The 26211-nt window shown below is 42.3% G+C and overlaps 1 protein-coding gene across 3 annotated transcripts in view; it reads right to left on the bottom strand.

The window, feature by feature from the left end:
- Window positions 1-26211, bottom strand: part of pot1 (protection of telomeres 1 homolog) — a 358923-nt gene that overhangs the window by 13949 nt on the left and 318763 nt on the right. For all 3 annotated transcript variants that reach the window (XM_059977893.1, XM_059977894.1, XM_059977895.1), the window contains 7 exons: window positions 19571-19752; window positions 14693-14781; window positions 8815-8871; window positions 7689-7845; window positions 2638-2849; window positions 1492-1627; window positions 578-666 (listed from right to left, as the gene is read on the bottom strand). In XM_059977893.1, coding sequence (XP_059833876.1) covers window positions 578-666; window positions 1492-1627; window positions 2638-2849; window positions 7689-7845; window positions 8815-8871; window positions 14693-14781; window positions 19571-19752 — 922 coding nt within the window. The remainder of the gene's footprint in view (window positions 1-577; window positions 667-1491; window positions 1628-2637; window positions 2850-7688; window positions 7846-8814; window positions 8872-14692; window positions 14782-19570; window positions 19753-26211) is intronic.

Raw genomic sequence — 26211 nt, 5'->3', positions numbered from 1 at the left:
TTCTATTTGGTGTAGTGCATTCAGTGCTCATTACATGGCCTCCTCTGCACTGCAGACACCAGACTCTCAGGCTACATGGTCAGAGCTTTCTGTCTCCTGTCATGTTAATTCTCCACCCAAATTCCAATCTGACCTCTCTGTCTTTGCCCTTGTCCACTGCTCCAGTATTGCCAGCATAAGCTCACTGAAGGGCACATTATCTTTTGACAGGATGCGCTAAAGCTGTTGGGAATAATATTGTATTGTCCAATGTTAGGTAACTCTCTACAAAAGTCATTGGACCATTCTGTTACAATTTGCTTCGCTTCCTTTTCTGACTCCAAATAGTAGATTTTAAAGCAATTTTTTACTGGTCAGCCACCAAAACCATTCCCTCTACCTAAACACCTATCTCAATTTAAACCACATTTGTTTTCTCATTCTGATGAACGCTCCTTGATCCGCTCCCCACTGATGCTGCCTGACCTGCTGATTGTTGTAGCATATAGTGTCCTTGTTTCAGATTCCTGTCATTGGTGGTTTAATCCTCTGCTGCTATGAGATCCCTACATCTACCGCTTGGAGTGGTAAAGCTTACCTTTGGCTATTGCTGGTAGCTCCCATGAATCACTGTGAGTCAGGGACTGAAGAGCACTCACTGGCTGAGGGTGAGAGCATTGCTTGCAGCTGAAGGAAGAGAGTAAAATCACGTCAAGCTAAAAACTAAAGAGCCCTTATCGTCAAATGCACAGCAAACTATTTGTCATTTACGAATTGGTGATAACTCTTAAAACAATTTGTTTTTGTTTTCTTTTCAAGCTTGAGAATGTAATCAAATTCTCCATACAAGAAAATGTAAATCATATTTAAATACAAATAGAAACTTCTGGAAACCATATTAACTTTGTTTAGTTAATATGGGCTGAGCAGACTGTGTGAAATTGACTTATAGATGCAAAGTTTTAAAAATTATTCCTTTGTAATTTGAATGTCTCAGCAAGTAATGGTTAAAAGAATGCACCCACACAATTATCTGAAAGTAGATTGTACCACAATAGTTTTTGCTTGGTTTGCCAATCCTCATTTGGCCATCTAATTTAGTCCTACTAAGCACACATCTGACTTGCCAAGTAACAGTGAGAATCTGAATCAGCATAATTAACGTCTCCTACAACAGCTATTTGATCCATCAAAGCAATGTGCTGTTGTGTAATGGTTTTGACCTACATGGTGTGTTATAGCATGTGAGAGAGGATTGTAAAAGGTTATATGAAACAAAAACACATTTTCACTGATAATGCCTTTCACCTTAGAGAGTACATGATTTCTGTCTTCCACATCTGCCAGAGTGTTGAGTATTGGGTATACAAGATCATCAAAAGAAAATGTCACAGTGTCAGTGTTGAAAATAAATTAGCATACTATTCTCTTATGGTTAGGTCCTAATTTGATGAGCAAGGAAGGTGCAGCCATTTACAGTTGGTAAGATTAGCCATTTTTAACAAGGATTACCCATAATGCCATTTCCCATCTTGTATCAGGAAAGGAACGGAAAGGTCAGTTAGTATCAAGTGATCAGTACTGGACGTGGTGGGAATGACATTTCCAAACTTCTCGGAGAAGTGGTACAGCTCATTCAGAGTTACCCCTAAAAGGAAGAGATAGAACAGGAATTTTAGCAATGCAAGCAGTTCTGAATAAAGCTCGAAGCGCTTACTAAACCTCACATTTATAGTCCATCTGTGGGAGCAAGTTAATCCAAATAATCACTGCAGACTGAGTAATATCTCAACTTTCCATGTGTTCAACTTTCTTCATTGCACTGAAACAGCTGTTTTCAGAAAAACTAATTTTAACTGAAATCGCTAATGGTATACGTAAATGATCCTTCCAAATCATCAGCGTCCTACAGTATACTGTCAATGACTGTCGCAAATCACTACAACAGAGAGGAGAGAGTGTAAAATGCTAATTCAGCTCCTAATGTGGAAAGTACAGAGATGGTACAAACATTTCTTACTGAGAATTAGTTAAAGTCCATGAATATAATGGAATTTAATATATAATTATTGTAAACTCCTGGGCAATCAATGCCTTTTGTTTCTTTGGCTTCTGGTATAGTTTGAACTTCTCAAAAGTTTGAACTACAGAATCGCCAGGTTTTTATTAAAAACAATCTTCTTTGGTAACACATCCTGGAGAGGTACTAACACTAGCTTTAAGAGTGGGGTTTGATGATGGAGTGTTTTTTTAAATTCATTGGCCCCTCTCCTGTTCCCCTGCCTCTGGCTCTACATGTATCAGTAGGTTGCCAGTATCTCACCCAACTTTCAATTCCTGATGCACAAACTGAGGGTGATTATTAGAGGAAAGGTTAACTAGCCCTGAAACCACCGCGGTCAAGATCAATCCTGCTTTAAAACATAGGCATATTGCAGGATCAGTTCATAGATTCTCAATCATATAGAATATGGGCTGACTCCAATTCCCATAGCTGGGAGTTATGGGACAGAATTTACACACCAATAAAATGTTACAGTGAAAAGTGCATGCATAGCGGACTGCAGTGGAAATCTGGCACCAAAACAAATGCCATTTAATGGTTTACAGTGTCCCTCTATGCTATACACGGAGTACTGTATACTATCATCAGCTTACTTTCCACCAGGATTGTGCATCGTTCTGGGGTCCTGTGCAACCTGTTTGTCTTCACAAAGCGGACTATGATCTGATGCCGCCTTTGGTCTCCTTGTTCCCAGATAGTTGTTTCATACCACCCCGCATCATGTGGCTGGGAACCAGGTGAGGCACCAGCACAGCAAGCATCTTGCAACAAGGCATTGATGTCATCGTCATCTGGAATCTCCTGCCTGTGAAATGAATCCACAGGGAAACAGTGATCATGGATTCTTCAATAACCATGTTTAAAATGAAGCTTCAAACCATGGCCCACAAATAAGAACAGCAAAAGTAAACGGTTAAAATATTGCCATTAAAAACCCTTCACCAAGGAAATTCCAGTATATTTCTCTTGCCTCACTCATTCATTCAAGTTGCATCCAATTCTTTAAACTCGTGAGTTCATAAAATCTTAACAAACTTCACATTAACTGCCTGGATTTCTCAGTACATTGGGAATACAGTTAGACTAATCTGACAACCTCATTAGCACACCATGCTAAGGAGAACCTTTGAATTGAAGGCAATTATGCCTGAAATATGATCCAGATCAACTTGAAAGAAAGATTAAATTTCTACAAGAAGCTAGTCATAATATTTGAAAAATTATTCTAAACAGACTCAGTTATATTTGTACTTTTGCACTTCAAAACAGAAATCAGCACCTGGAAGCGTCCTGAGAACTTTTCTGAAATAAAGGATCTGCAGAGATAAAAACACTTTCAAATCTGTTGCAACCAAAAATTTATAATGATGGATGCAACAACAGAAGGTGGGATAGACATCTCACTGATTGTCTTGTAGGAGAGTGACCTTACTCCTCCAGTGCTTAAATTCCAACTAGTAGTCTCTAACTCTCCAAAAATGGACAAGCATTCACTACAAGAATCTAATAATCCAGCTTCTTCAGGGCTTTGACAATGGCAGACTGGCAAGACTTTCTGGACTACTCGATATCAGTGATACTCCAACCCATTCTTAGTTCATGTTTCTACCTCCAACATTTCACAGTAATATAAAGAATCTTTCAGTAAGTTTAAAAACTTTACGGGAAACAAATCCCAAAGAGCTTAGAGGGAACATGGAAATTGCCCCCCTGTATTTTTTAAAAAGAACACTGGAAATAAAAGCAAGTGCATTTAAAGGGAGTACAGGTTAAGGAGTCCCAAAGAATTTAAAAGGATTGTGGGATAAAGGGTCCCAGTGAGTTTAAGGGGAATGTGGGAACAGAGCCCCAGTGAATTTAGAAGAAGCATGGGGATGGGGCACCTGCTAGTTCATAAGAAGTGCTGTAAACAGGGTCCCAGTGAGTTGATAAAAATGTTAATTTAAGTAATTGTTAAATTCATAAGGGATGTGGAAACATCAATCATCAGGATTTCAAAACACTCAGATATTGCATTAGAAAGCCTTCCTGTAATTTTACAGCCCAATTTGCTGTAATTCAGCAGAGAAGCACTTTCACTCCTGCAATAGATGGGCTGCAACACCCTGGCTGCAATTGCAAATCCCAGTCAACGGAAGGCTGTCCCCCTCCCATCTATCCATCTCCAGAGACGGCTCCTTCAGATTTTCTCTGAGGTTGACACAATCCAAATACTTTGAAAGGTAACCTTTGGCAAAGCATCCCTCTAATCATATCTATTTGTATGTTTAATTTCATCTACTGGAAAAATAAAACCATGCCAATCATGTTCAGCAACAATTCTGCAATTGCATTATCAATATTCTACTACCATGCTTCATGATCTCAGCCCAAAACATTTACTGTTTATTTCTCTCTACAGATACTGACTGACCTGCTGAGTTCCTTCAGCACTTTGTATGGGTTACAGCAACTGTAGAATCTTCTATGTTTAATATTCTACTACCTTCTGGTCTGCAATAGATGTTAATCTTTGTCAATGATCCTAATGAGAACTGGAAGTTATATTACTGCAGCCCTGGAGATCTCCACATAACATGGTATCGAGAAACAACTGATTCTAATTACTAACTAATTAATCAAATAAAGTGGATTCTGGTTAATTGGGACACACGGGACCAGGGGATTTTGGCCCAATTAAGTGGCTGTCCCAATTAGCTGAAGTTTCAAGGAAATAGTTAAAGAGCATAATAAAGACAAACTACTGTGTAACTGAGAAATAAAGTATTCATTAAAATGAAATAGAGAACACACTAGAACACAAACAATTCTACTACAGTATTAATCAATTGTGTATTAGTTCCTAATATTAGTATATTAATTCCTGCTATTAACATACAGTACTCAGTGTTATGTTTCAATGCACAGAGTGTAAGATATCAGGTGGATGATCTTTTTGCAGTATAATAGATTGTCAGGTATGATGTTGTGGCCATCACTGAATCATGGGTGAAGGATGCTTGTAGTTGGGAGCTGAGTGTCCAAGGTTACACATTATATTGGAGGGATAGGAAGGGGGGGCTGGCGGTGGTGTGACTCTGCTGGAAAAGAACGGCATCAAATCAGTAGAAAGATGTGAAATAGAAGATGTTGAATCCTTGTGGGTTGAGTTAAGAAACTGTGAGGGTAAAAGGAGGCTGATGGCAGTTAGATACAGGCCTCCTCCCAACAGTAGCTGGGATGTGGACTGCAGATTTGAACAGGAAATAGAAAAGCTGTGTCAAAAGGGCAATGTAATGATAATCATGGGACATTTTAACATGCAGGTCGTTTGGGAAAATCATGTTGGTAATGGATCTCAAGAGAGTGACTTTATTGAATGCCTACAAATGGCTTTTTAGAGCAGTTTGTTGTTGAGCCCACTCGGGGATCAGCTTGAATTGAATTAACTTGACTTTATTACTTACATCCTTCATATACACGAGGAGTAAAAATCTTCACATTACATCTCTTTCTAAATGTGCTATGTGCAATTTATAATAAATATTATGAACAACAGGATAGTCAATATAACATAACAGAAATACAGTTGCGTCAGCATGAATTATTCAGTCTGATGGCCTGGTGGAAGAAGCTGTCCTGGAGCCTGTTGGTCCTGACTTTTATGCTGAGGTACTGTTTCCCAGATGGTAGCAGCTGGAACAGTTTGTGGTTGGAGTGACTCGGGTCCCCAGTGATCCTTCAGGCCCGTTCTACACACCTGTCTTTGTAAATGTCCTGAATAGTGGGAAGTTCACATCTACAGATGCACTGGGCTGTCCGCACTGCTCTCTGCAGAGTCCTGCAATTGAGGGAGGTACAGTTCCCATCCCAGGCAGTGATGCAGCCAGTCAGGATGCTCTCAATTGTACCCCTGTAGAAAGTTCTTAGAATTTGGGGGCCCCTGCCAAACTTCTTCAGCTGTCTGAGGTGACAAAGGTGCTGTTGTGCCTTTCTCACTACACAGCCGGTATGTACAGGCCACATGAGATCCTCAGTGATGTTTATGCTGAGGAACTTAAAGCTGTTCACCCACTGAACCCCAGATCCATTGCTACCTATAGGGGTTAGCCTGCCTCCATTCCTTCTGCAGGCCACAACCAGCTCCTTTGTTTTTGCAACATTGCTTTCTTGACACCACTGTGTCAGGGTGATGACTTCCCTGTAGACTGCCTTATTATTATTTGAGATTAGGCCAATCAGTGTAGTGTCATCAGCAAATTTAATTAGCAGATTGGAGCTGTGGGTGGTGTCTTAGTCAAGGGTATACAGAGAGTAAAGGAGGGGGCTTGGGACACAGCTCTGAGGGGCACCTGTGTTGAGGATCAGAGGGGCAAGAGGTGATGGAACCCACTCTATACTGGATTGGGATTTATGTAATGAACCAGAGGTGATTAGGGAGCTTAAGGTAAAGGAATCCTTAGGAGAAAGTGATCATAATATGATTGAGTTCAACTTGAAATTTGATAGGGAGAAAGTAAAGTCTGATGCAGCAGTATTTCAGTGGAATATAGGAAATTACAGTGGTGAGAGAAAGAAGTTGGCCAAAGTAATCTGGAAGGAGATGCTGGCAGGGATGTCAGCAGAGAAGCAATAGCGTGAGTTTCTGGGAAAAATGAGGAAGGTACAGGATGGTATGCCAAAAATGAAGAAATACTCAAAAAGCAAAATAGTATAACCATGGCTGACAGGAGAAGTCAAAGCTAAGGTAAAAGCAAAAGAGAAGACACACAGCAAAGCAAAAATTAGCGAGGAGCAGAAAGCAACTAAACAAATCACTAGGAGGGAAAATATGAAATATAAAAGCAAGCTAGCAAACAAAATCAAGATAGATGGATAAAGCTTTTTCAAGTATATAAAATATAAGAGGAATGTAATATCTGAAGGCCTGAATGGCTGAAACCACAATGAGCAGAACTGTTCTAAATTGTCCTGCTGCTTGTTTCTTGCAAACTATTAGTGAAAAAACACTGGTTTTGAACAAACACATGCAACAAATGTTATTTAAAAACTGTTCACTATAAGCACAATGTAGTGTCTAAAGGCCACATGAGCGAATGTGACTGACGCTAGTTCAGCAACAGTTGCCCGTCACAATTAAGTGGCATAGTGTCCCAGATAAACAAAGGGAATCCCAGCTAGTTTCTCGATTTGATTTGTTCTTTAACAATTGTCCCAAATAAGTGGCTTCTCGATTAACCAGTGCCCAATTAACTGGAATCCACTCTATTTCCAAACATCACAATAATAGTTAGATATGGCAACTGATCAAGAGCAGAAAGCTGTAGGTAAGGCTATACTATGGATACACACAATCTTCTCAATATTGACCATGTCAAGATCTCTTCAGACCTTCTTTGCTTTAATAAAGTTACCTCTCATTCTTTGAAATTTCAATGGTTACAACTTTGTTTCTAACTCATTTACATCCTTCCTGAAATAAGGAAATAATATTGTGCACAAAACTCCAGATGAGGCCTCAAAAATGCTTATTATATCGGAAATACTTCTGGTTCAACGAAGGATTAGGACTCTTGCTTTATTTACCTACGCTAAAGCAAAGATATCACCATACCCATAGCAATCCATTACATTTCACTGTATGCATGCAGCTGTTAGTACTTACAGTGTACGACACTTGGGACAATACAGTTTCACTGACTGGTAGAGAGCTCTGGGTTCGTAATTCACGAGCTTAGCTCTAATGCGATGTTTGCAGGGAGCTGCTTTGTCCAAAACTTCTCTTAGTGAGGTTGTGCTGATGTGCTGATGAGCTGTGAGCACTGTAACACAGAGATTTTGAAAATGTAGATTGAGTAAGTACAATGGTGAAATCAGACAGTAAAACTACTAGAGGGGAGTGAAAATTTTTCCAGTGGTATAGCTGGAACAACAGCTCCAGAGACCAGGGTTTAATTCTCACTTCTGGTGCTGTGTGCAGTATGCACATTCTCCCTGTGACAATGAGAACTTCCCCTGGGTATCTCATTTCCTCCTACGTACCATAGGACATGCAGCTTGGTAGGTTAATTCATCACTGTAAAGTGCCTTACAATATAGTGAGTGGGAGAATCTGGGGGGAACTTATGGGAATATGGGAGAACCGATTGTAAGGAAAATTAATTGGGGGAATGGGATTGACCTGTGAGTTGGCATTTACCCAAAGGACTGAAACAGCCTCATTCTATATTGTAAGGAAATATGGAAATTCAACATGAACATCAGTTAAGCAGAAACAGAGAGAGCATTAAGAGCCTCAAAAGGATAAGAAATCTTTGTGATTCTTGTAAAGCATTTCTGCACCTTCCCCTTTCAGTACGAATGTCTGAATAAGCCGAGGTATTCTTTGAATTCATCAGGCTCAGTGAAATGCTGCACCACCTATCACTCCCTCCACTCTCTGAACAGGTGAGTAGGGATGCTACACCCCACTCCCTAAACAGTCCAGCAACGAGAAAACGTATGATTACAGTGACAGAACTGAGGCTCCGAAAGGCTTTGGAGTCACAGGCGGTGCTTCCAATCCAATTGACCTTATCGTGAGGTTACCTTTTCAAACGGTCCCATAACCACATTATGTTTCACCTCTAAAACTCTTGATGCAGAACAGAGAATGCTAGCTACTTTGTCATGATTGACGTCGACGACAATGTCACCATAGGTCAAGAGAACAACTACAGTTTGAATATAGGATGTCCTGTGAAAGGGCCAAGAACAAATTCAGTTTGCACACGGCACCTGTTAATACCAACCTGTAGCAGATTCCTGATGACATCGATCTATGCAATCTGGTGAGAATTCTTGACATGCTGTAAACAACAAAGTTTCATTAATATACCAATTAATGAATGACCATAAGACCATAAAACAAATGAGCAGAATTAGGCCAACTGGCCAATCACTGCATCATGGATGATTTATTATCCCACTCAACCCCATTCTCCGTGACCTCTGAAACTCTTACTACTCAAGAATCTATCAACCCCCACTTTAAATATATTCAATGACTTTGCATCCACAATCATCTGCAGCAATGAATTTTGCAGATTCACCACCCTCTGGGTAAAGAGATTCCTCCTCACCTCTATTCTGAAGCTGCTTCCTCTGGTCCTTGACTCCCCACTATAGCAAACATCCTTTCCCAATCCACTATATCTAGGCCTTTCAATATTTGATAGGTTTCAATGAGTTTTGAGGCAATGCCTCAAAAAGGCAGAATCCATCATTGAGAACCCTCATTGCCCAGAACACGCCTCTTCTCATTGCTACCATCAAAGAGGAGGTACAGGAGCCTGAAGACAAACAGAACAGTTCAGGAACAGCTGATTCCTCTCTGCCATCAGATTTCTGAATGGACAAAGAACCCATGAACACTTCTTCCTTTATTTTTCCCCTCTTTTTTTCCACTATTTATTTATTTTTTAGAACCTGTACTTCTTGTTGTAATTTATAGTTTTTTATTATTATGTATTGCAATCCACTGCTGCTGCTGCTAAACAATGAATTTCACAATATTAAACCTGATTCTGATTCTGAGATCCTCCCCTTACCCTTTTAAACTCCTGTGAGTACCGGCACGGAGCCATAAAATACTCCTCATTCGTTAACTTTTCATTCCCATGAACCTCCTCTGGACCCTCTCCAATGCTAGTGCATCTTTTCTTAGATAAGGGGCATAGAAGATGATGTATATAAGATGATGAGTGGCATTGATCGTGTGGATAGTCAGACACTTTTTCCCAGGGCTGAAATGGTTAACACAAGAGGGCAGTTTTAAGGTGCTTCAGAGTAGGTACAGAGGGGATGTCAGGGTTAAGTTTTTTTACACAGAGAGTGGTGAGTGCTTGGAATCGACTGCTGGTAACAGTGGTGGAGGTGAACACGATAGGGTCTTTTTAGAGACACTGGATAGGTACATGGAGCTTAGAGAAATAGAGGGCTATGGGTAACACTGGGTAAATTCTAAAGTAAGTACATGTTCAGCACAGCATCGTGGGCCTATATTGTGCTGTAGGTTTTCTACGTTTCTAAAAATGCTCACAGTGCTTCAACTGAGGTCTCACCAATGCCTAACAAAGCCTCAACATTATACATTTGCTTTTCTATTCTGGTCCTAAAGAAATGAATGCTAACATTGCATTGGCCTTCTTTACCAGCGACTCAACCTGCATGTTAACCTGCAGGGAATCCTGCATGAGGTCTCCCAAGTACCTTTGCACCTTTGGTTTCTGAATTTTCTTCACGTTTAGAATACGGTCTATGCTTTTATTCCTTCTACCAAAGTGCATGACCATACGCTTTGCAACACCATACTCCAGCTGCCATTTCTTTGCCCATTTCCCTAGTCTGTCTAAATCCTTCTGCAGGCTCACTGCTTCCTCAGCACCACCTGTCCTTCTACATATCTTCCTATCATTTACAAACTTGGCCAAAAAGCTGTTAATTCTGTCATCCAAGTCATTGACATATAATATGAAAAAAAACCGTCCCAACACTGACCCCTGCAGATCACCACTAGTCACCAACTGTCAGCCATTCCCTGCCTCCTGCCAGTCAGCCAAACTTTTATCCATGCTAGTATTGTTCCTGTAATACCACGGCCTCTTACCTTGTTAAGCAGCCTCATGCGTGGCACCTTGCCAAAGGCTTTCTGAAAATCCAAGTAAATAACATACACTGACTCTCCTTTGTCTGTCCTGCCTGTTATTTGCTCAAAGAATTCCAACACATTTGTCAGGCAAGATTTCCCCTCTGGGAAACTATGCCGATTTTGGCCTATTTTATCAGCTCTTCAAAGTACCCCAAAACCTCATCTTTAATAATGGATTCCAAGATACTCCCAATCATTGAAGTCAGTCTAACTGACCTAGGATTTCTTTTCTTTTCCTCTCTCCCTCCCTAAAAAGTGAAGTGACATTTGCAATTTTCCAGTCCTCTGAACATATTTCAGAATCTAGAGATTCCTGAAATATCACTACTAATGCCTCCACAGTATCTTCAGCCAGCTCTTTCAGAACCCTGGGGTGCATTCTATCTGGTTCAGATGATTTACCTACCTTCAGACCTTTCTGCTTCCCAAACACTTCCTTAGAAATAAAAACTACACTCACTTCTGCCCCGATACTCTCAAATTTCTAATATACTGTGGAGTCTGCCACAGTGAGGATTGACACAAAATACTAATTAAGTTTTTCCATCATTTCTTTGTCCCCCATTACTACCACTCCAGCACCATTTTCTGGACAGAGGTACCTGAAGAGACTGTAGACTCATTGGTAGTAAACTTTCAAGGATCACTAGATTCTGGAATGGTTCCTGAGGACTGAAAAGTTACATATGTCATTCCATATTTTAAGAAGGCAGAGAGGCAGAGAAACAAAAATTTTAAGCAGTTTTGAGCTCTTTATCTAAGAAAAGATATGTTGGCATTGGAGAGGATCCATAGAAGGTTCATGGGAATGATCCCAGGAGTGACAGGGTAAACACATGGAGAGTTTTTGATGGCTCTGGGCCTGTGCTCAGTGGGTTCAGAAGAATGAGGGGAGATTTCATTGAAACCTATTGAATATTGAAAGGTCTAGATAGACTGAATGGGGAGGGGGGGGGGGGAGAGAGAGAGAATGTTTCTAACAGTGAGGGTGACTAAGACCAAAGCGCACAGCCTCAGAATTGAGAGATGCCCATTCAGAGCTGAGAAGATTTTTTTTGCCAGTGCGATGAATCTGTGGAATTCATTGCCCCAGACAAATGTGCACACCAAGCCACTGGGTAGATTTAAGGCAGAGGTTGATAAGTTCTTGATTAATCAAGGGGCCAAATGCTACGGGAAGAAGGGATGAGAGGGATGACGGATCAGCCGTGATAAATGACGAAGCAAACTCTAGGGGCTGAATGGCCTAATTCTGCTCCTACTTCTTAAGGTCTTACGTTAAAGGGAGTGAACGGCTGTGGATGAGGTGCCTACCAGGAGGGCTGCTCTGTCCTGTATGGTGTTGACGCTGCACTCATCCAGGTATCGAGAATACTCCAACACAATCCTGACTGAGGCTTGTGGCTGGCGGCCAGACTTCAGGAGCTACCAGACTCAGTACTCGACATAAGATTCCTTGTCTCTAACTTGTTGTTACAGACACATTGTGCACTTGGCTGCTCCGGTTCAGTTTCTCACAAAAATAACCGCCAGGCTATTAATAGCGAGGGCCTCAGTATTGGCAATGTTATTGAATGTCAGAGGGTGAAAGCTTAATCTTGTTAGATGCTGGCATTACCTGACACTTTTGTCACAAGCATGTTCCTTGCTCCCTTCAGCTTTTCAGATGCACACTATGCAACGAGGGAGTGGCATGTTTCTGTGCCGGAAAATATCCTGATTTATGGAGAGCAGATATTGGCTTTCAAACGGCATTTAATTACTGGGCTACTCGAGGTACATCCTTTATCATCCAAATTAAATAAAGGCGAGCTGGCAAGGAGAGCAGCGCTGTTCAGAAGCACAAAAGTAATTTAACTTCACAAATACACATGAGCTCTCATCTCCACCTGGAACCCTGAGTCACTGATTTAAAATATGTCCTTTGAAAACCAATTTGCAAGCATCAGCTTCAATACAGATACAGAGGTCTGCTGTCTCTTAAAAATCACCCCCATTGCTTCTGATCCGATAGCCCTGCTTATCCTGACTTCCCACCCACCATCTTCATCAGCGAACAGATTGTGACTGCAGCACTTTATCGCTCTCTTTGTAAATAATGACAGAACTGTCAGTGCAGATGCCCTCAGGGGCCACTAGAGTTTGATTTCAAAATAGTAAAGGTTTCTGTCAACTCAAAACAGGTGGTAATAATAATGCATAGATAGAAAGCTCTGGCTACACAGTTAGACAGGTAAAAGAGAACCAAACAGATGGCTGAGTTGATCTTCTCCTGAGGTCACTTTGTATCTAGTGAACCCGGGAAGCAGGATGAAGACTATTTCACAAACACACCCTGGTATCTCTTAAGCAAATGCCCAGTAAATGTGGCTGTAAAGCAGCTAAGTAGAATCATCTGCCGACTTTCACATGGCAAAGATTTCAACTGTTCTCTGGAACGTGAGCCCTCTCCACCCACCAGCACTGATAGCCCAATGGGCAGCAGTCTCCTGTCTCCACACCTAATCTCCATTCCCTCAGCCCAGTTGCCCTCGCAATCTGAGTGCCGAGCATTGTATCATTAGCAGAACTGTGTAAACTCTCCACACTCTGCGGTTCCTCTCATCTGTGTCCAAGAGTATCTGGGAGCTGAGCTGACTCAATGGGCCAGATGGGCTAATTCTACTCCTATATCTTATGGTCGAAGCTGTACCATCAAACTGATTCTCTGGTATATCAGCTTCAGTTCATGGACTGACAGCAGCCTTGTGTTTACAACCAGGTAAATGGCATAAGGTTCCACATGAAGCAGGATAGAATGTGTTCCTCCTGCTCTCCAACTCCAACATTCTTTTCTTCTATTTCAGGAAAATTCTTGGTGGGGTCTCTCACACTCAATAGGAAGGGCACAGTCACACAACAACTGTGACAAACCTTTAACAACAGTGTCCATTGTAAAGAGCTTGACTGTCAATTTTCTGGAGTCAAAAATAGAAGAAATAAATTGGAATCACCGTCCAGAAGTGATGAACTGAGCACTGAGGCCATACTTGAGATATCAACAACATTACCTTGGGGTGTTGAGTCCAGAAAATTCCAGTAGAGTTCTGGCTTTTACCTCAAACGAATGCGAAAGAGGCACCCACGTTAAGGTATATTATTGAAGTATGATGTTCAGAAGTAGAATTAATACCATAGGGAGGATTCTGAGTTTTCGGAAAGTCCATCTTGATCCAATGGGGACACTGACTGATTTGTGAAAATGTAATTAGGGATGTTTTTAAAAAAAACAATATTTTTTTGGGTTTGGACAATTCCGATCTTAGGGAAATTAGCAATGTCGGTCCTGATGAAGGGTCTCAGCCCAAAACATTGACTGTTTACTCTTTTCCAGAGATGCTGCATGGTCTGCTGAGTTCTTCCAGCATCTTGCATGTATTAAAATAAAAATGTGATTGGAAAAAGTCCATTTCTGTAAGTTTTGTGCAAAATTACACTTGATTTACAAAATTGGGCAGGTTAAACCTTTTTCTTTGCTGAAATATGAGGATGTGGAATTCACTTTCAGGGTGCAGAACCTGAAGATCACACTGAGGTAGACGAAGGAAGGAAGTAGAAATAGGAACAGAATGGGAAAGTGTACTTAGAATCATTTGCACATGTGAATGTTAAATTCCAACACTGACCCGTAGATTGGCCACAGATTACTGTAATTTTCCTCAGCCTAATGCATTAATGAATACCCTCAAGTATTAAAGCATTCCATTCATGCTCTCTGGCCAGATCTTATTTTGAGCACTGCAGTGTTAGACATGAGGTCAGAACTATCAAAGCCACTACCGATCTACAGTTCCTGGCTCTATACCAGAGAACATATGGAGGACAATCCACAAAGCTTGTATTTTTTGTTTTGCTGATTTATCAATATCCTGGGCCTTTCACAATACAAGCCTGCAAAGTCTGAAAGTCCATGGAGGTACACAATAGGGTCAACCGCTTACCTGAAGGCCCACTTGAACTGTTCAGTATTTCCATCTGCGCAAGTTCTCCCATGCTATCCTGATTTGAAGGAAGTGCTGACTCTAAAGATCTGAAAGAAAATCAATAACTTCAAACATATTCCACAAAGCAAATAAAAAACTAAATATGACAAAAATAAGTTAGGTCAATTAAGACAATGATTATCTTAATGCAAATTGATGACAATCACAAGGATTCTGGAAGTCTAACAATGAATAAAACTGAATAAAGACAAAGGTGATGTTGGTTGAGAGAGAGCTGGATGGTGTTAGTGTTTATGTGGAAAATGAGACCATAATTTTTGGATGAGGCTGCACATTGGACGGGTTGCTGGTAGGGAGAAAGAATGGATACCAGAGAAGCCACTGTTGGTGGAACTCGTGTCTAGAACTAAAATAAGGGACACCATTGGAAAAGGGCTTACAGCAAGGGGTTCCCAACATGGTTCATGGTGTCTTGTTGGTCCATGGCATAAATAAGGTTGGGAACCCTTGGCTAAGAGGCTAGTGAGCCACAACATGCCAGAGGGAGATTGTAGACAAGTCACAATGACATGAGAGGTTATTCTAGCTTTGATGAGACTATTTCAGTAAATCAGTCAGACAAATCAACAGAATTCTGAGAAAGATAGGCACTGCTTTGAAGAATATGGAGGCTTTGGAAGGAATAACCAGGATGTTACCTGGACTAGAGGGTATGAGATACAAGGGCGGCTGGACAAACTCAGGCTGCTTTCTCTGGAGCACCTGATAGAAGTTTACAAAATGAGAGACAGAGATAGTGAGACATTCAGTATCTCTTTCCTAGGGTAAAAATGTCATGTACTAGAGGGCATGCAGAAGGTGAGAAGGAGAACATTTAAAGGAAAAGTACAGGGAATATATTATTTTTACACTGAGAGCGGTAGGTGCTTAGAAAGGGTTACAATGGGTAGTGGTGGAGCCAGATATGATAGTGGCATTGAAGAGACTTTTAGGTACATATACATATGAAGGGAATGGAGGGATAGACCATGTACAGGCAGAAGAAATTTAGTTTAATTTGACATTATATTTGACATAGACATCGTGGGTTGAAGGTCCTGTGTATATTCTGCACTTTGTTACCAAGTTCAATAACTTAGAGGACGGACATGAGTTTAAAGGAATTACAATGACAGAGCAGCCAACAGTTGTTTTCTTGAGGAAGAATTGTTGATGAAGAATTGAAAGGAACATTAAATCACATTTTAAAAAAGAGAATGATTAAAATATCAACTAGCATGGGTGGACAGGAGGTAACATTCATTGGGATCAGGATCAAGGGAAGAAGTGGTTTATCTGAATGGATGGAGTGCGAGTTGAGATGTGACAGAAGTTAGAAACAGAAGCAAAATTCACAGCATGGGCAAGAGGAACTTTACAGGGAAGTTTGGCTGGTGGGGTAGTGGGAGGAGGAGCAGCTGGCCACATAGGCTCAGTCTCAGTAACTATACCAATCATGAGCTTCTTGTAGTTATTGGTGGAGGTGGGATTGTTAAAGAAGAACTTGTCACCCTGCAGCAATTGTGAAGGGCTTTTTAAGTGAACTCTCTGCTCAGAAGTGGCAGAGAGGAAAGACCAACGTGAAAACAGTTTGCACTAGAGAATCAGATAAGAGAAGACGTATGTCCCTTTACATTCCAGCCAAGTCTGACTGCACATCAGAACCAGCTGTTAGCCAAGTCCATTCAAGTCACTGTCCCCAGAGATAACGGTTAAGTACCAGGGCAGTGACCAGTATGTAAGAGTGGTGATTTACATAGGGACCACGGATTCAAAGGTAGAATCAAAAAGTGGAACATTGTGGCATAGGAAGTGATGGATGACAAGACAAAAGTGACCGTGACAGTATGTGGTTTGGGAAATTTCTATTTGGGGGTTGAAGTCTGGCTGGAGGTGGAAAAGGATAAGATGATCACTATCACCACTTCTGTGATTTCTTGCCCTGTTTTGTGTTTACCCAACAACAGCTTTGAGGAACGAAGAATTGTCCCGAACCATCTTCGGCAGTTTGTACCTTGTTGACACCACAGAATTAAACTCTTACGTTAGCCTTCTTGTTGGTGGCACAATGAGTCCTTAGTGCGATGGGTACATCATTAACCTAGTGTTAGACAACTGTTCAACTGAAAATATATTATGGTAGTGGTCAGGTTGATTGCCCTCACAGCTAAACTGCATTTCCCTGTATTTGAATCACTCTAATGCCACACTCGTTCCTATCTCTGTAGCCTTCACTAGCCTCACAATCCACTGACATTGTTGCACACTCCCAGTCTCAGCCATTTCTCTTACTGTTCTCATTACTCATGGTCAAGCTCTAAATCTAAACTGGAATTGCTTTTCCCACATACTACATGGATTCATCGATGCTGGTGGTACATGATGACATCACGTATGAGGGATGTACATGATGAGATCATGAAATGATCTGTATTGATGCAAAACTAAGATTTTCACTGTATCTCGGTATACGTCAGAATAATTAACTGATTTATCAACTCTTTCCCTAAACCCCCCCATCTGTCATTCTTAACCCACACCATAAAATTGAGCCTGTTGGACATAAGGAAGTTGTGGCAAGGTAAGGGTTAAGCTAATGTCAGGGCAAAGATATTTTACAAATAGTGTGTAGTCAATTCAGGTAAGAAAGGTCTTTGAAGAGAATAGCCCCCTTTGCTATTTGACATACCAAGGCACAAATCAAACAAAGGGTTCTTGGGTGACGCTTACTATTGGACAATAAGTATTATTGGCTTTTAATGCATAGATTCCATTGGCTAGTAACATCTGTATCACCACAGTGTAATAAGTAATTCATTTCACAAATAAAGAATTTGAACACCCACAAGGTTACCTATCGGTCAATATCTGTAGCCAACCAGGCATGTTTTGTATAAACATGACATTTCTTAGTTTAAACTTTAGACCAGCCCAGTGGCAAGGGCCAGGCTGTTCTTGTGCACAAGTAAACAAGTGTGACTGAGGAACGAGCTCACGTTTTCAGAGACCAATTCATTAGTGATGACAGTCAACAGACCTAAACAATTCATTCTTTTGATTTCCTTGAGAAGTTTGCTACATTACCAGCATAATGTAGAGTATGACAGGTGTTTGATGGCTGGAATGGGTAGTGGATGGAGTATTGCATGGCTCTGTGAATCTATGCAGTTATTATTTTATTGTTAAATAAGATCATTAACTGAGGACACTTGGGTTTGTTTTAACCACACAGATGCCATGGCCAAGAGAGTGCACCAGCACCTCTACAGCTTCAGCATGTCCCCTTTGACTCTCACCATTTCTTATCGATGCACCATAGAAAGCATCCTACCAGGATGAATCGTGGCTTGGTACGATTACTGCTCTGCTCGTGACTGCAAGAATCAACAGAGCTGTAACTCAGCACAGAAACCAGGCTCCACTCCATGGACACTTTTTGCCTCCTTGATAAAGCAGCCAGCATTATCAAAGATAATCCCCACAAAGAAATTCTCCATTCTTTCCCCTCCCATCCTGCAGAAGGTACCAAGCCTGAAGCACGTACGCTCAAGAACAACTTCTATCCCACTGTTACAAGATTATTGAATGGTTTACACTTCTTGCTGCTTCAATAAAGCAGCCAAGATAATCAAAGACCACAGCCATCCTGGACGTTCTCTACTTTGCCCACTCCCATCGGGCAGTAGGGACAAAATCCTGAAAGCACAGACCAACAGGCTGAAGGACAACTCCTATCCTGCTGCCATAAGATTACTGAATGGTATGTTACAAATGAAATCTTATCATCACAGTCAACCTTGTGACTCATTGTCAGCCTGCATTGCACTTTCTCTGTAACTGTTACACTTCATTCTCCACTGTTACCACCTGAGTGCGCATCGCAGTGAAATGATCAGTATAGAGGACATGCAAAGCAAAGGTTTTCTCTGTAGCTCAGTCCACGTGACAATAATAAACTGATTTACCCATTTGTGCAAACAGCAGCAATCCAGGCAGTGCTGGCGCTTTCTCAGAGGAGGACTGATACTGGAAGGAGACACATAATGGACTATACCAAGTCCTCAATGGCCAGAGATGCTCAATGTAGGGGGTACATTTTCAAATCATGCAATCTCTCACACCCAGTGCGACATGATAGAGTAGCTCAGGGCTGATGTAACAATAATCATATGCACTGTAAAGGATCACATGACTGGTAGGCTGGGAGAAACTCCTACCCGTTTCCTGCCTTCTAGCAGCCAATAGGTTATTTGTCATAAAAGCAGAAGGCACCAACTTTACCTGACGGGATAAAGATCAGAGGGAGATGAGGCTTTGTTTAAAGGCACCAAGTTGCAATGGTATGGATTGCATGAAGGAATCTGAGTCAGTAGTGGTCTACACAAAGGAACTGAACAGATAGCTGAAAGGGAGACAAGAGTAACACAAACAGCAGAGTAACACACACAAAGCTGTAGAAACTCAGCAGGTCAAGCAGCATCTACGGAGAGGAATGAACAGTCGACATCTTGGGTTGAGATACCTACTCTTTATTTCCCTCTATAGATGCTGCCTGTCCCATTGTGTTACTCCACAATTTAGTGTGTTCCTTTAGGTCCCAGCATCTGCAGTCTCTTGTTTTCACAAATGGCAGAGTGTGGTTTGGATCCTCTGACCTCTGTGTTATTGGCCCAGCACAATAACTTTCAAAAAAACAGCACCAGGCACAAAGGGGCCAACTGCTCTCCCTCTGCAAGACTGGTTAACGAAACATTCCAACCCACTCCCGTTACCGGTGGGACAAGGAATGCTGAGGAGCTTCACATTTTTCACCTGTCAACCTGCCGTGTAACTTACTGCTTCAGCCTCTGAGTGTCACTGCAGTCTGCTGGCAACACCACTATCCCTCGTCCGTATGACGTGCCCCCATGAAGGTGGAATTCCATCTCTGGCCCTCCGTCCAGACTCTCATTCTGTTTCTCGGCGCTGGCTGCTGTCAGCTTTGCGTGAATGTTGTGGATTTTCAGGTACGCTCCCAGCTGCAACGGTTTTGGAAAATAAACAACCATTATTCATGCTATTTTGCTCTGTTATCTGGCATTTGGCATTCTATAGATAAACTGAAGTCTAAATTCCCTTCTCAATCCTATATGGTGATAAACGGTTCACTGCCAAACTTAACAAATGGAATAAAATATATACTTTACATTCATTGACAATCAGGTCTATTATCAGTGATATATGTGGTAAAATCTAGTGTTCTGTGGCAGCAGTAAAGTGCAAGACATAAAGGTTACTGTAAGTTACAATAATGGTACAAAAGGAGAACAATGAGGTAGTGTTCATGAACCACTCTGCAATATGATTATGGACGGGAAGAGCTACTCCTAAAACATTGAGTGTGAGTCTTTAGAATCCTGCATCTCCTACCCAAAGGTAGTAATGAGAAAAGGGCATATTCTGGATAGTGTGGTCCTTAGTGATAGATCCCTCCTTCTTGAGACACCTCAAGATGCCCTCAAAGGTGCGGATGGATACTTGTGCCCATGATGGTGCTAGCTGAGTCCAAACCCCTCTGCAGCCTCTTTCGATCCCGCACAGCAGGTTGTAATGCAACCAGCCTAGTGCCCTCCACTATACATCTATAGAAACTTGCTAGAATCTTTAGTGCCAGGCCAAATTTCCTCAGAGTCCTAATGTAGTTTCACTCTTAGTGCGCCTTCTTCGTGATTGCTTCAACATGTTGGATGCAGGAGGGGAGGTGTACTGGGCCGGGTATTGAAATCCCGTGCTGACCAACTGGCTGGATCAGTTACCGACATCCTCAACACCTCAGTGCTGCAGTTGGAGGCTGCCACCTGCTTCAAATGGGCATCAGTCACAGGCCGAAGACAGCAAGTCTGGATGTTGAGACCCAATGAGTGAGGCCCTGGGGTCTGCAAGTTCGTGCCAGCTACTGGAGGCTGGAGGCTCAGAGGTGACTTGCCTGGGGTTGGAGACCTCTCTGTGAGTGAGTGGGGGTGGGGTGTGACTGGAAGGGAAAAAAGGGTGTTGTTTTGTTGCTGCCGTTGTGCTGAACATGTGGGCGTGCTATGTTGGCACCATAATGTGTGGCAAAATTTGCAGGCTGCCCCCAGCACACTGTGCTGGTTGTTAATGCAAGCAACACATTTCACTGGATGTTTCAATGTACATGTGCTAAATAAATAAATCTGAATCTGAATATTCTCTGTAAACTCATTTCTCCAAGTGTCTGCACATGTCGGAGGGGGAATTTCAGTTACAACATTATGCCCCCAACAGATAATGGGTAAGGGATTGCACTTAAAGAAGAAGAAGGTGACTTTTCTATGGGGAACTGGAGAAGAGGAATGGTGCAAATCAGACTGAATGGCAGGACAGGCTTCAGAGACAAAGAGGCCCAACTCCTACTCCTATATCCTCCGCGACCTGGATGGTCGAATTCTTTGATTGACAAACTTGCTAAATATCATTTCATAGTTTCGATATCACCTCCTGATTATTAGACACTCCTTTGACACTGAAATGCTTTTAGACCGAATAGCGAGCCAAATAGAAACATACATTTTGTTGAGGAAGACGATACCCAGGCACAGCTGGTAGAGTTGCTACCTCATGGCTCCACTGGTCCAAGTTTAATCCTGCCCATCGGCACTGTCCGTGTGGAGTCTGCTTGCTTCTACAGAGTCATACAGCAGGGAAGCAAGCCCTTCGGCACATCTGGTCCAGTGCAGCCTGTGTTACCTAGTGAGCTAGCCCCACCCGCCCTCTAAACCTCTCCTGCCCCTGTACTTATCTAGATGGCTTTTGAATGCTACCAATATGCCTGCCTGAGCCATTATTTCTGACAGCTCATTTCAAACGCACATCGCACCCTGTGAAGAAGTTGCCCCTGACGACCCTTTTAAATTTCTGGCCTCTGATTCTGAACTGATGCCCTCGATTTTAGCGCCCTCTCCCTGGGAAAAAGGCGATGTGCTTTCACCGTGCCTCTGCCCCTCATGAGATTAAATATACCTCTGTCTTTCTCTGTGACTGTGTGGGGTTTGCCCCAGATGCTCCGGTTTTCTCCCACATCCCAAAGGCATGTGGGCTGGTAGGCCAATTAGCTGCTGTGAATTGCCCTTCATTAATGTGTATGTGAATGACTGAATTTGGGTGAAGCTAAGGGGGAGCTAAAATAGGATTACTGCAAATGGGGTGCTTGATAGTCAGCACAGACTTTGAGCAAGAAAGGGCACATTTCCTCGCTGTACAACTCTATCAGGATATTATTGAAGTATTAAATGTCCATTTTGGATCTGCCTTCAGAGAGGAAGTGGATGGTGTTGTTATATTGAGAGGTATTTCAGGGCATGGCCCACCAAAGTGTATAGAGAAGACTTCCTTGTAGGTCCCCCCACCCATGTTGGAATACTGAAAACAGCAATGGTTGCAAAATGTGAAGAAATGGTCACAATCTTTCAATCGTCCAAGGACAGAGAGGTAAGGTCCCTCATGGTGCAGCATGACAGAAGAAAGGGGGCCAGGATAAAATAAGAAGCCACAGCCACCAAGTTAAACATCGATGGCAGGAGAACTATACAAGCCATTCAGAGAAAAGGTAAATGTTCACGTTACAGAAAGCTGAAGGCAGGCACTCAGTGACTCAGGAACAGCTTCTTCCCTTCTGCCATCCAATTCCTAAATGGACATTGAGCCCATGAATACTACCTCACCTTTTTAATACGGTCAGCCCTCCTTATCCGCGGATTCCGCATGTGCGGATTCAACCAACCGCGGATCGGGAAAACCCGGAAGTTCTCTCCAGCACTCGTTGTTTGAGCATGTACAGACTATTTTTTCTTGTCATTATTCCCTATACAATACAGTATAACTAAACAATACAGTATAACAACTAATATAAGTAATCTAGAGATTATTTAGAAATGCAGACAGTCCCCGGGTTATGAATGAGTTCCATTCCTGAGTCCATCTTTAAGTCGGATTTGAAGTCGGAACAGGTACATCCAGTATTATTTAGCGTCAGTTAGTAAAACGTTTTTCTTAGTATATAGTATATATATTACCTTTCTACGCATATAAAACACGTAAGAAACATACGTATTTCAATAATTAAACCACTACATTGCTTAGTAATAATTGTAGCTTTCATCAGGGCAGGGCCTTTCACATGCTCCATTAAAATTGTTCTGATCGTTGACCGACTATAGCCTAACGCTTTTCCAGTGATAAATGGCATTTCAACCTCTTTCCGATTGCTTTATTACTTACACCTTATTTTCAATCGCGATCATGATTATTTCTGCGCCAGGTCCTAATGTCCAACGCACTGAGGCAGGTTAAATAAAGTTCAGGGTTCCGCTGGGTCCAAAAGACCACCGCACTGAGACAGGTCAAATAAGGGACTTGAGCATCCGCGTTTTTTGGTATCCGCGGGGGTCCCAGAACCAATCCCTCGTGGATAAGAAGGGCCGACTGTATATATTATTTGTGTTTTGCATGATTTTTAATCTATTCAATATACATATACTGTAATTGATTGACTTATTTATTTATTACTATTATTTTAAATGATCCTTCTTCTCTATTATGTATTGCATTGAACTGCAGCTAAGTTAACAAATTTCACGACATATACCAGAGATAATAAACCTGATTCTGGTTCTAAACAGTGTAGATATAAAGCTGAGCACCATCCCTTCCAGGTCAACCCAAAGGGCTTCATGGACAGTGAAATATCATTAACGCCGACCACGCTTCAAAGCTGCAGGAGGCAAGACAGCCATGTTTACACAGCAAGCTCCCACAGATCGCATTGTAATGAGGCACAGGTAACCACTTCACTTCAGAAATAGTGGGCGGACAATAAACATTAGGCTAGGTCCACGAGACCAGGAGATATAGGAGCAGAATTAGGCCATTTGGCCCCATCAAGTCTGCTCCACCATTTCATCATGGCTGATCCATTGTCCTCTCAGCCTCAATCTCCCGCCTTTTCTCTGTAACACTTTATGCCCTGACTAATCAAGGATCTATCAACCCCTGCCTTAAATTACCCAATGACTTGGCCTCAACAGCTGCCTGAGGTGACGAGTTCCACAGATTCACCACTCTGACCGAAGAAGTTCCTCCTCAGCTCTATTCCAAATGGACATCCCTCTTGTGAGGTTGTGCCCTCTGGTCCTGAACTCAGCTCCCCCAAGACTCCTCCCCTTCCTCAAAATAGCTCCAAGGAGCATGTCATATTACCCTCTAATGCAGTTTGATTGATCAAGTGGTGTGAGCATGGACCTGTGAAAGATAAGCCATGTCTGACTAAGGATCGATTTCCTTTGAAGTAACAGAAGGGATGAAGTGTGCTGGAGCTGCTCCATATATGGATTTGTTGAAGGCACCCAATGGCAAAAACTTATTAAAAGAAAACCAGTGAATGATACGCGCAATGAAACTGGGTAGTGTCAATAGACAATAGGTGCAGAAGTAGACCATTTGGCCCTTTGAGCCTGCACCGCCATTCTGAGATCAGAATGAGTTGTAGTGGTCCTGCCTCTGGCACAGAGGTTGAACCCTCAACTAGAAAGGGGAGGAGGGAAGAGAAGAGAGCGATAGTTTTAGGGGATTCTATAGTTAGGGGGGCAGATAGGAGATTTTGTGGGGCAGATCGGGAGTCTCGGATGGTATGTTGCCTCCCTGGTGCCAGGGTCCGGGACATCTCAGATCGGGTGCAGGCTATTCTTGAGAACGAGGGAATGAACCCAGATGTAGTGGTCCATGTAGGGACCAACGATGTAGGTAAGGTGAGTGAGGGGGTCCTGCTTAGAGAGTTCAGGGAGTTAGGAGTGAAGCTGAAAGGCAGGACCTCCAGGGTGACAATCTCGGGATTGCTACCTGTGCCACGTGCGAGTGAGGCGAAGAATAGAATGATTATGCACATTAATACGAGGCTGAGAGCATGGTGCAGGAAGGAAGGGTTCAGGTTTTTGGATAATTGGTCTTTGTTCCAGGGACATTGGGATCTGTTTCGAAGGGACGGTCTACATCTGAACCGGAGGGGTACTAACATTCTTGCAGGAGTGTTTGCCAGTGCTGCTCGGGGGGGTTTAAACTAGTTGTGCAGGGGGCAGGGATCCAGATCCAGAGGGTTGGTCAGAAGGAGCATGGGGTTAAATGTGTAGAAGGTTTGGGTGATCTTGAGAAGGTCATCAAAATTCAGGGTGCAATTAGCCCGATGGAAGTTCAAGGAGCTGGGTTAGGTACAGTAGACAGTGTTTTAAGCAAAGAGAGGAGGAATGGGCTAAGAATTCTATACTTGAATGCGCGTAGTGTCAGAAATAAGACAGATGAGCTTGAAGCTCAGATGAAAATGGGAACTACGATGTTGTTGGGATAACGGAGACATGGCTGCAAGGGGATCAGGCCTGGGAATTGAGTGTACCAGGGTATACGTGCTATCGTAGAGACAGAAATATGGGAAGAGGGGGTGGGGTGGCCCTGTTGGTGAGGAATGAGATTCGGTCCTTAGCAAGAGGTGACTTGGGAACAGGCGAAGTAGAGTCTGTGTGGATTGAGCTGAGGAACAGTAAGGGTAAAAAGACCCTAATGGTTGTTGTGTACAGGCCCCCAAACAGTAGCATGGATATTGGGTACAAGTTGATTAGGGAGTTAACATTGGCATGTGCTAAAGGTAATGTAGTTGTTATGGGAGATTTCAACATGCAGGTGAACTGGGAGAATCAGGTAGGTGCTGGACCCCAGGATAGGGAGTTTGTGGAGTGTCTAAGGGATGTGTTTTTGGAACAGCTTGTGCTTGAGCCAACCAGGAACGAGGCTATTTTGGACTTGGTGATGTGTAATGAACAGGAATTGATAAGTGATCTTGAAGTAAAGGAGCCATTAGGAAGTAGTGATCATAACATGATAAGTTTTTATTTACAATTTGAGAGGGATAAGGGCAGATCAGAGGTGTCAGTGTTGCAATTAAATAAAGGAGACTACGGAGCCATGAGGGAAGAGCTGGCCAAAGTTAAATGGGTGGATGCCCTGGCAGGAAAGACAGTGGATCAGCAGTGGCAGATACTCTTGGGCATAATACAAAAGATGCAAAAGCAGTTCATTCCAATGAGAAGGAAGGATTCAAAGAGGGGGAAGGGGCCACAGTGGTTGACAAAGGAAGTCAGAGATTGTATAGCATTAAAGAAAAAGAAGTATGACAGGGCTAAGATGAGTGGGAATACAGATGATTGGGAAAGTTTTAAGGAACAGCAGATCTTAACTAAAAAAGCAATATGGAGAGAAAAAATCAGGTATGAGCTCAGTCTAGCCAGGAATATAAAAGGGGATAGCAAAAGCTTTTTTAGCTATGTGAAGAGAAAGAAGATAGTTAAGAACAATGTTGGCCCCTTGAAGAATGAATTGGGAGAAATTGTTATGGGAAACAGGGAAATGGCAACAGAATTTAATGCGTACTTTAGATC

This window comes from Hypanus sabinus, chromosome 8 (assembly GCF_030144855.1).
Source record: "Hypanus sabinus isolate sHypSab1 chromosome 8, sHypSab1.hap1, whole genome shotgun sequence".
In the NCBI taxonomy this organism is placed as follows: Eukaryota; Metazoa; Chordata; class Chondrichthyes; order Myliobatiformes; family Dasyatidae; genus Hypanus; species Hypanus sabinus.
The sequence above is the reverse complement of the archived record's forward strand: the minus strand, read 5'-3'. Positions and strand labels throughout refer to the sequence as shown.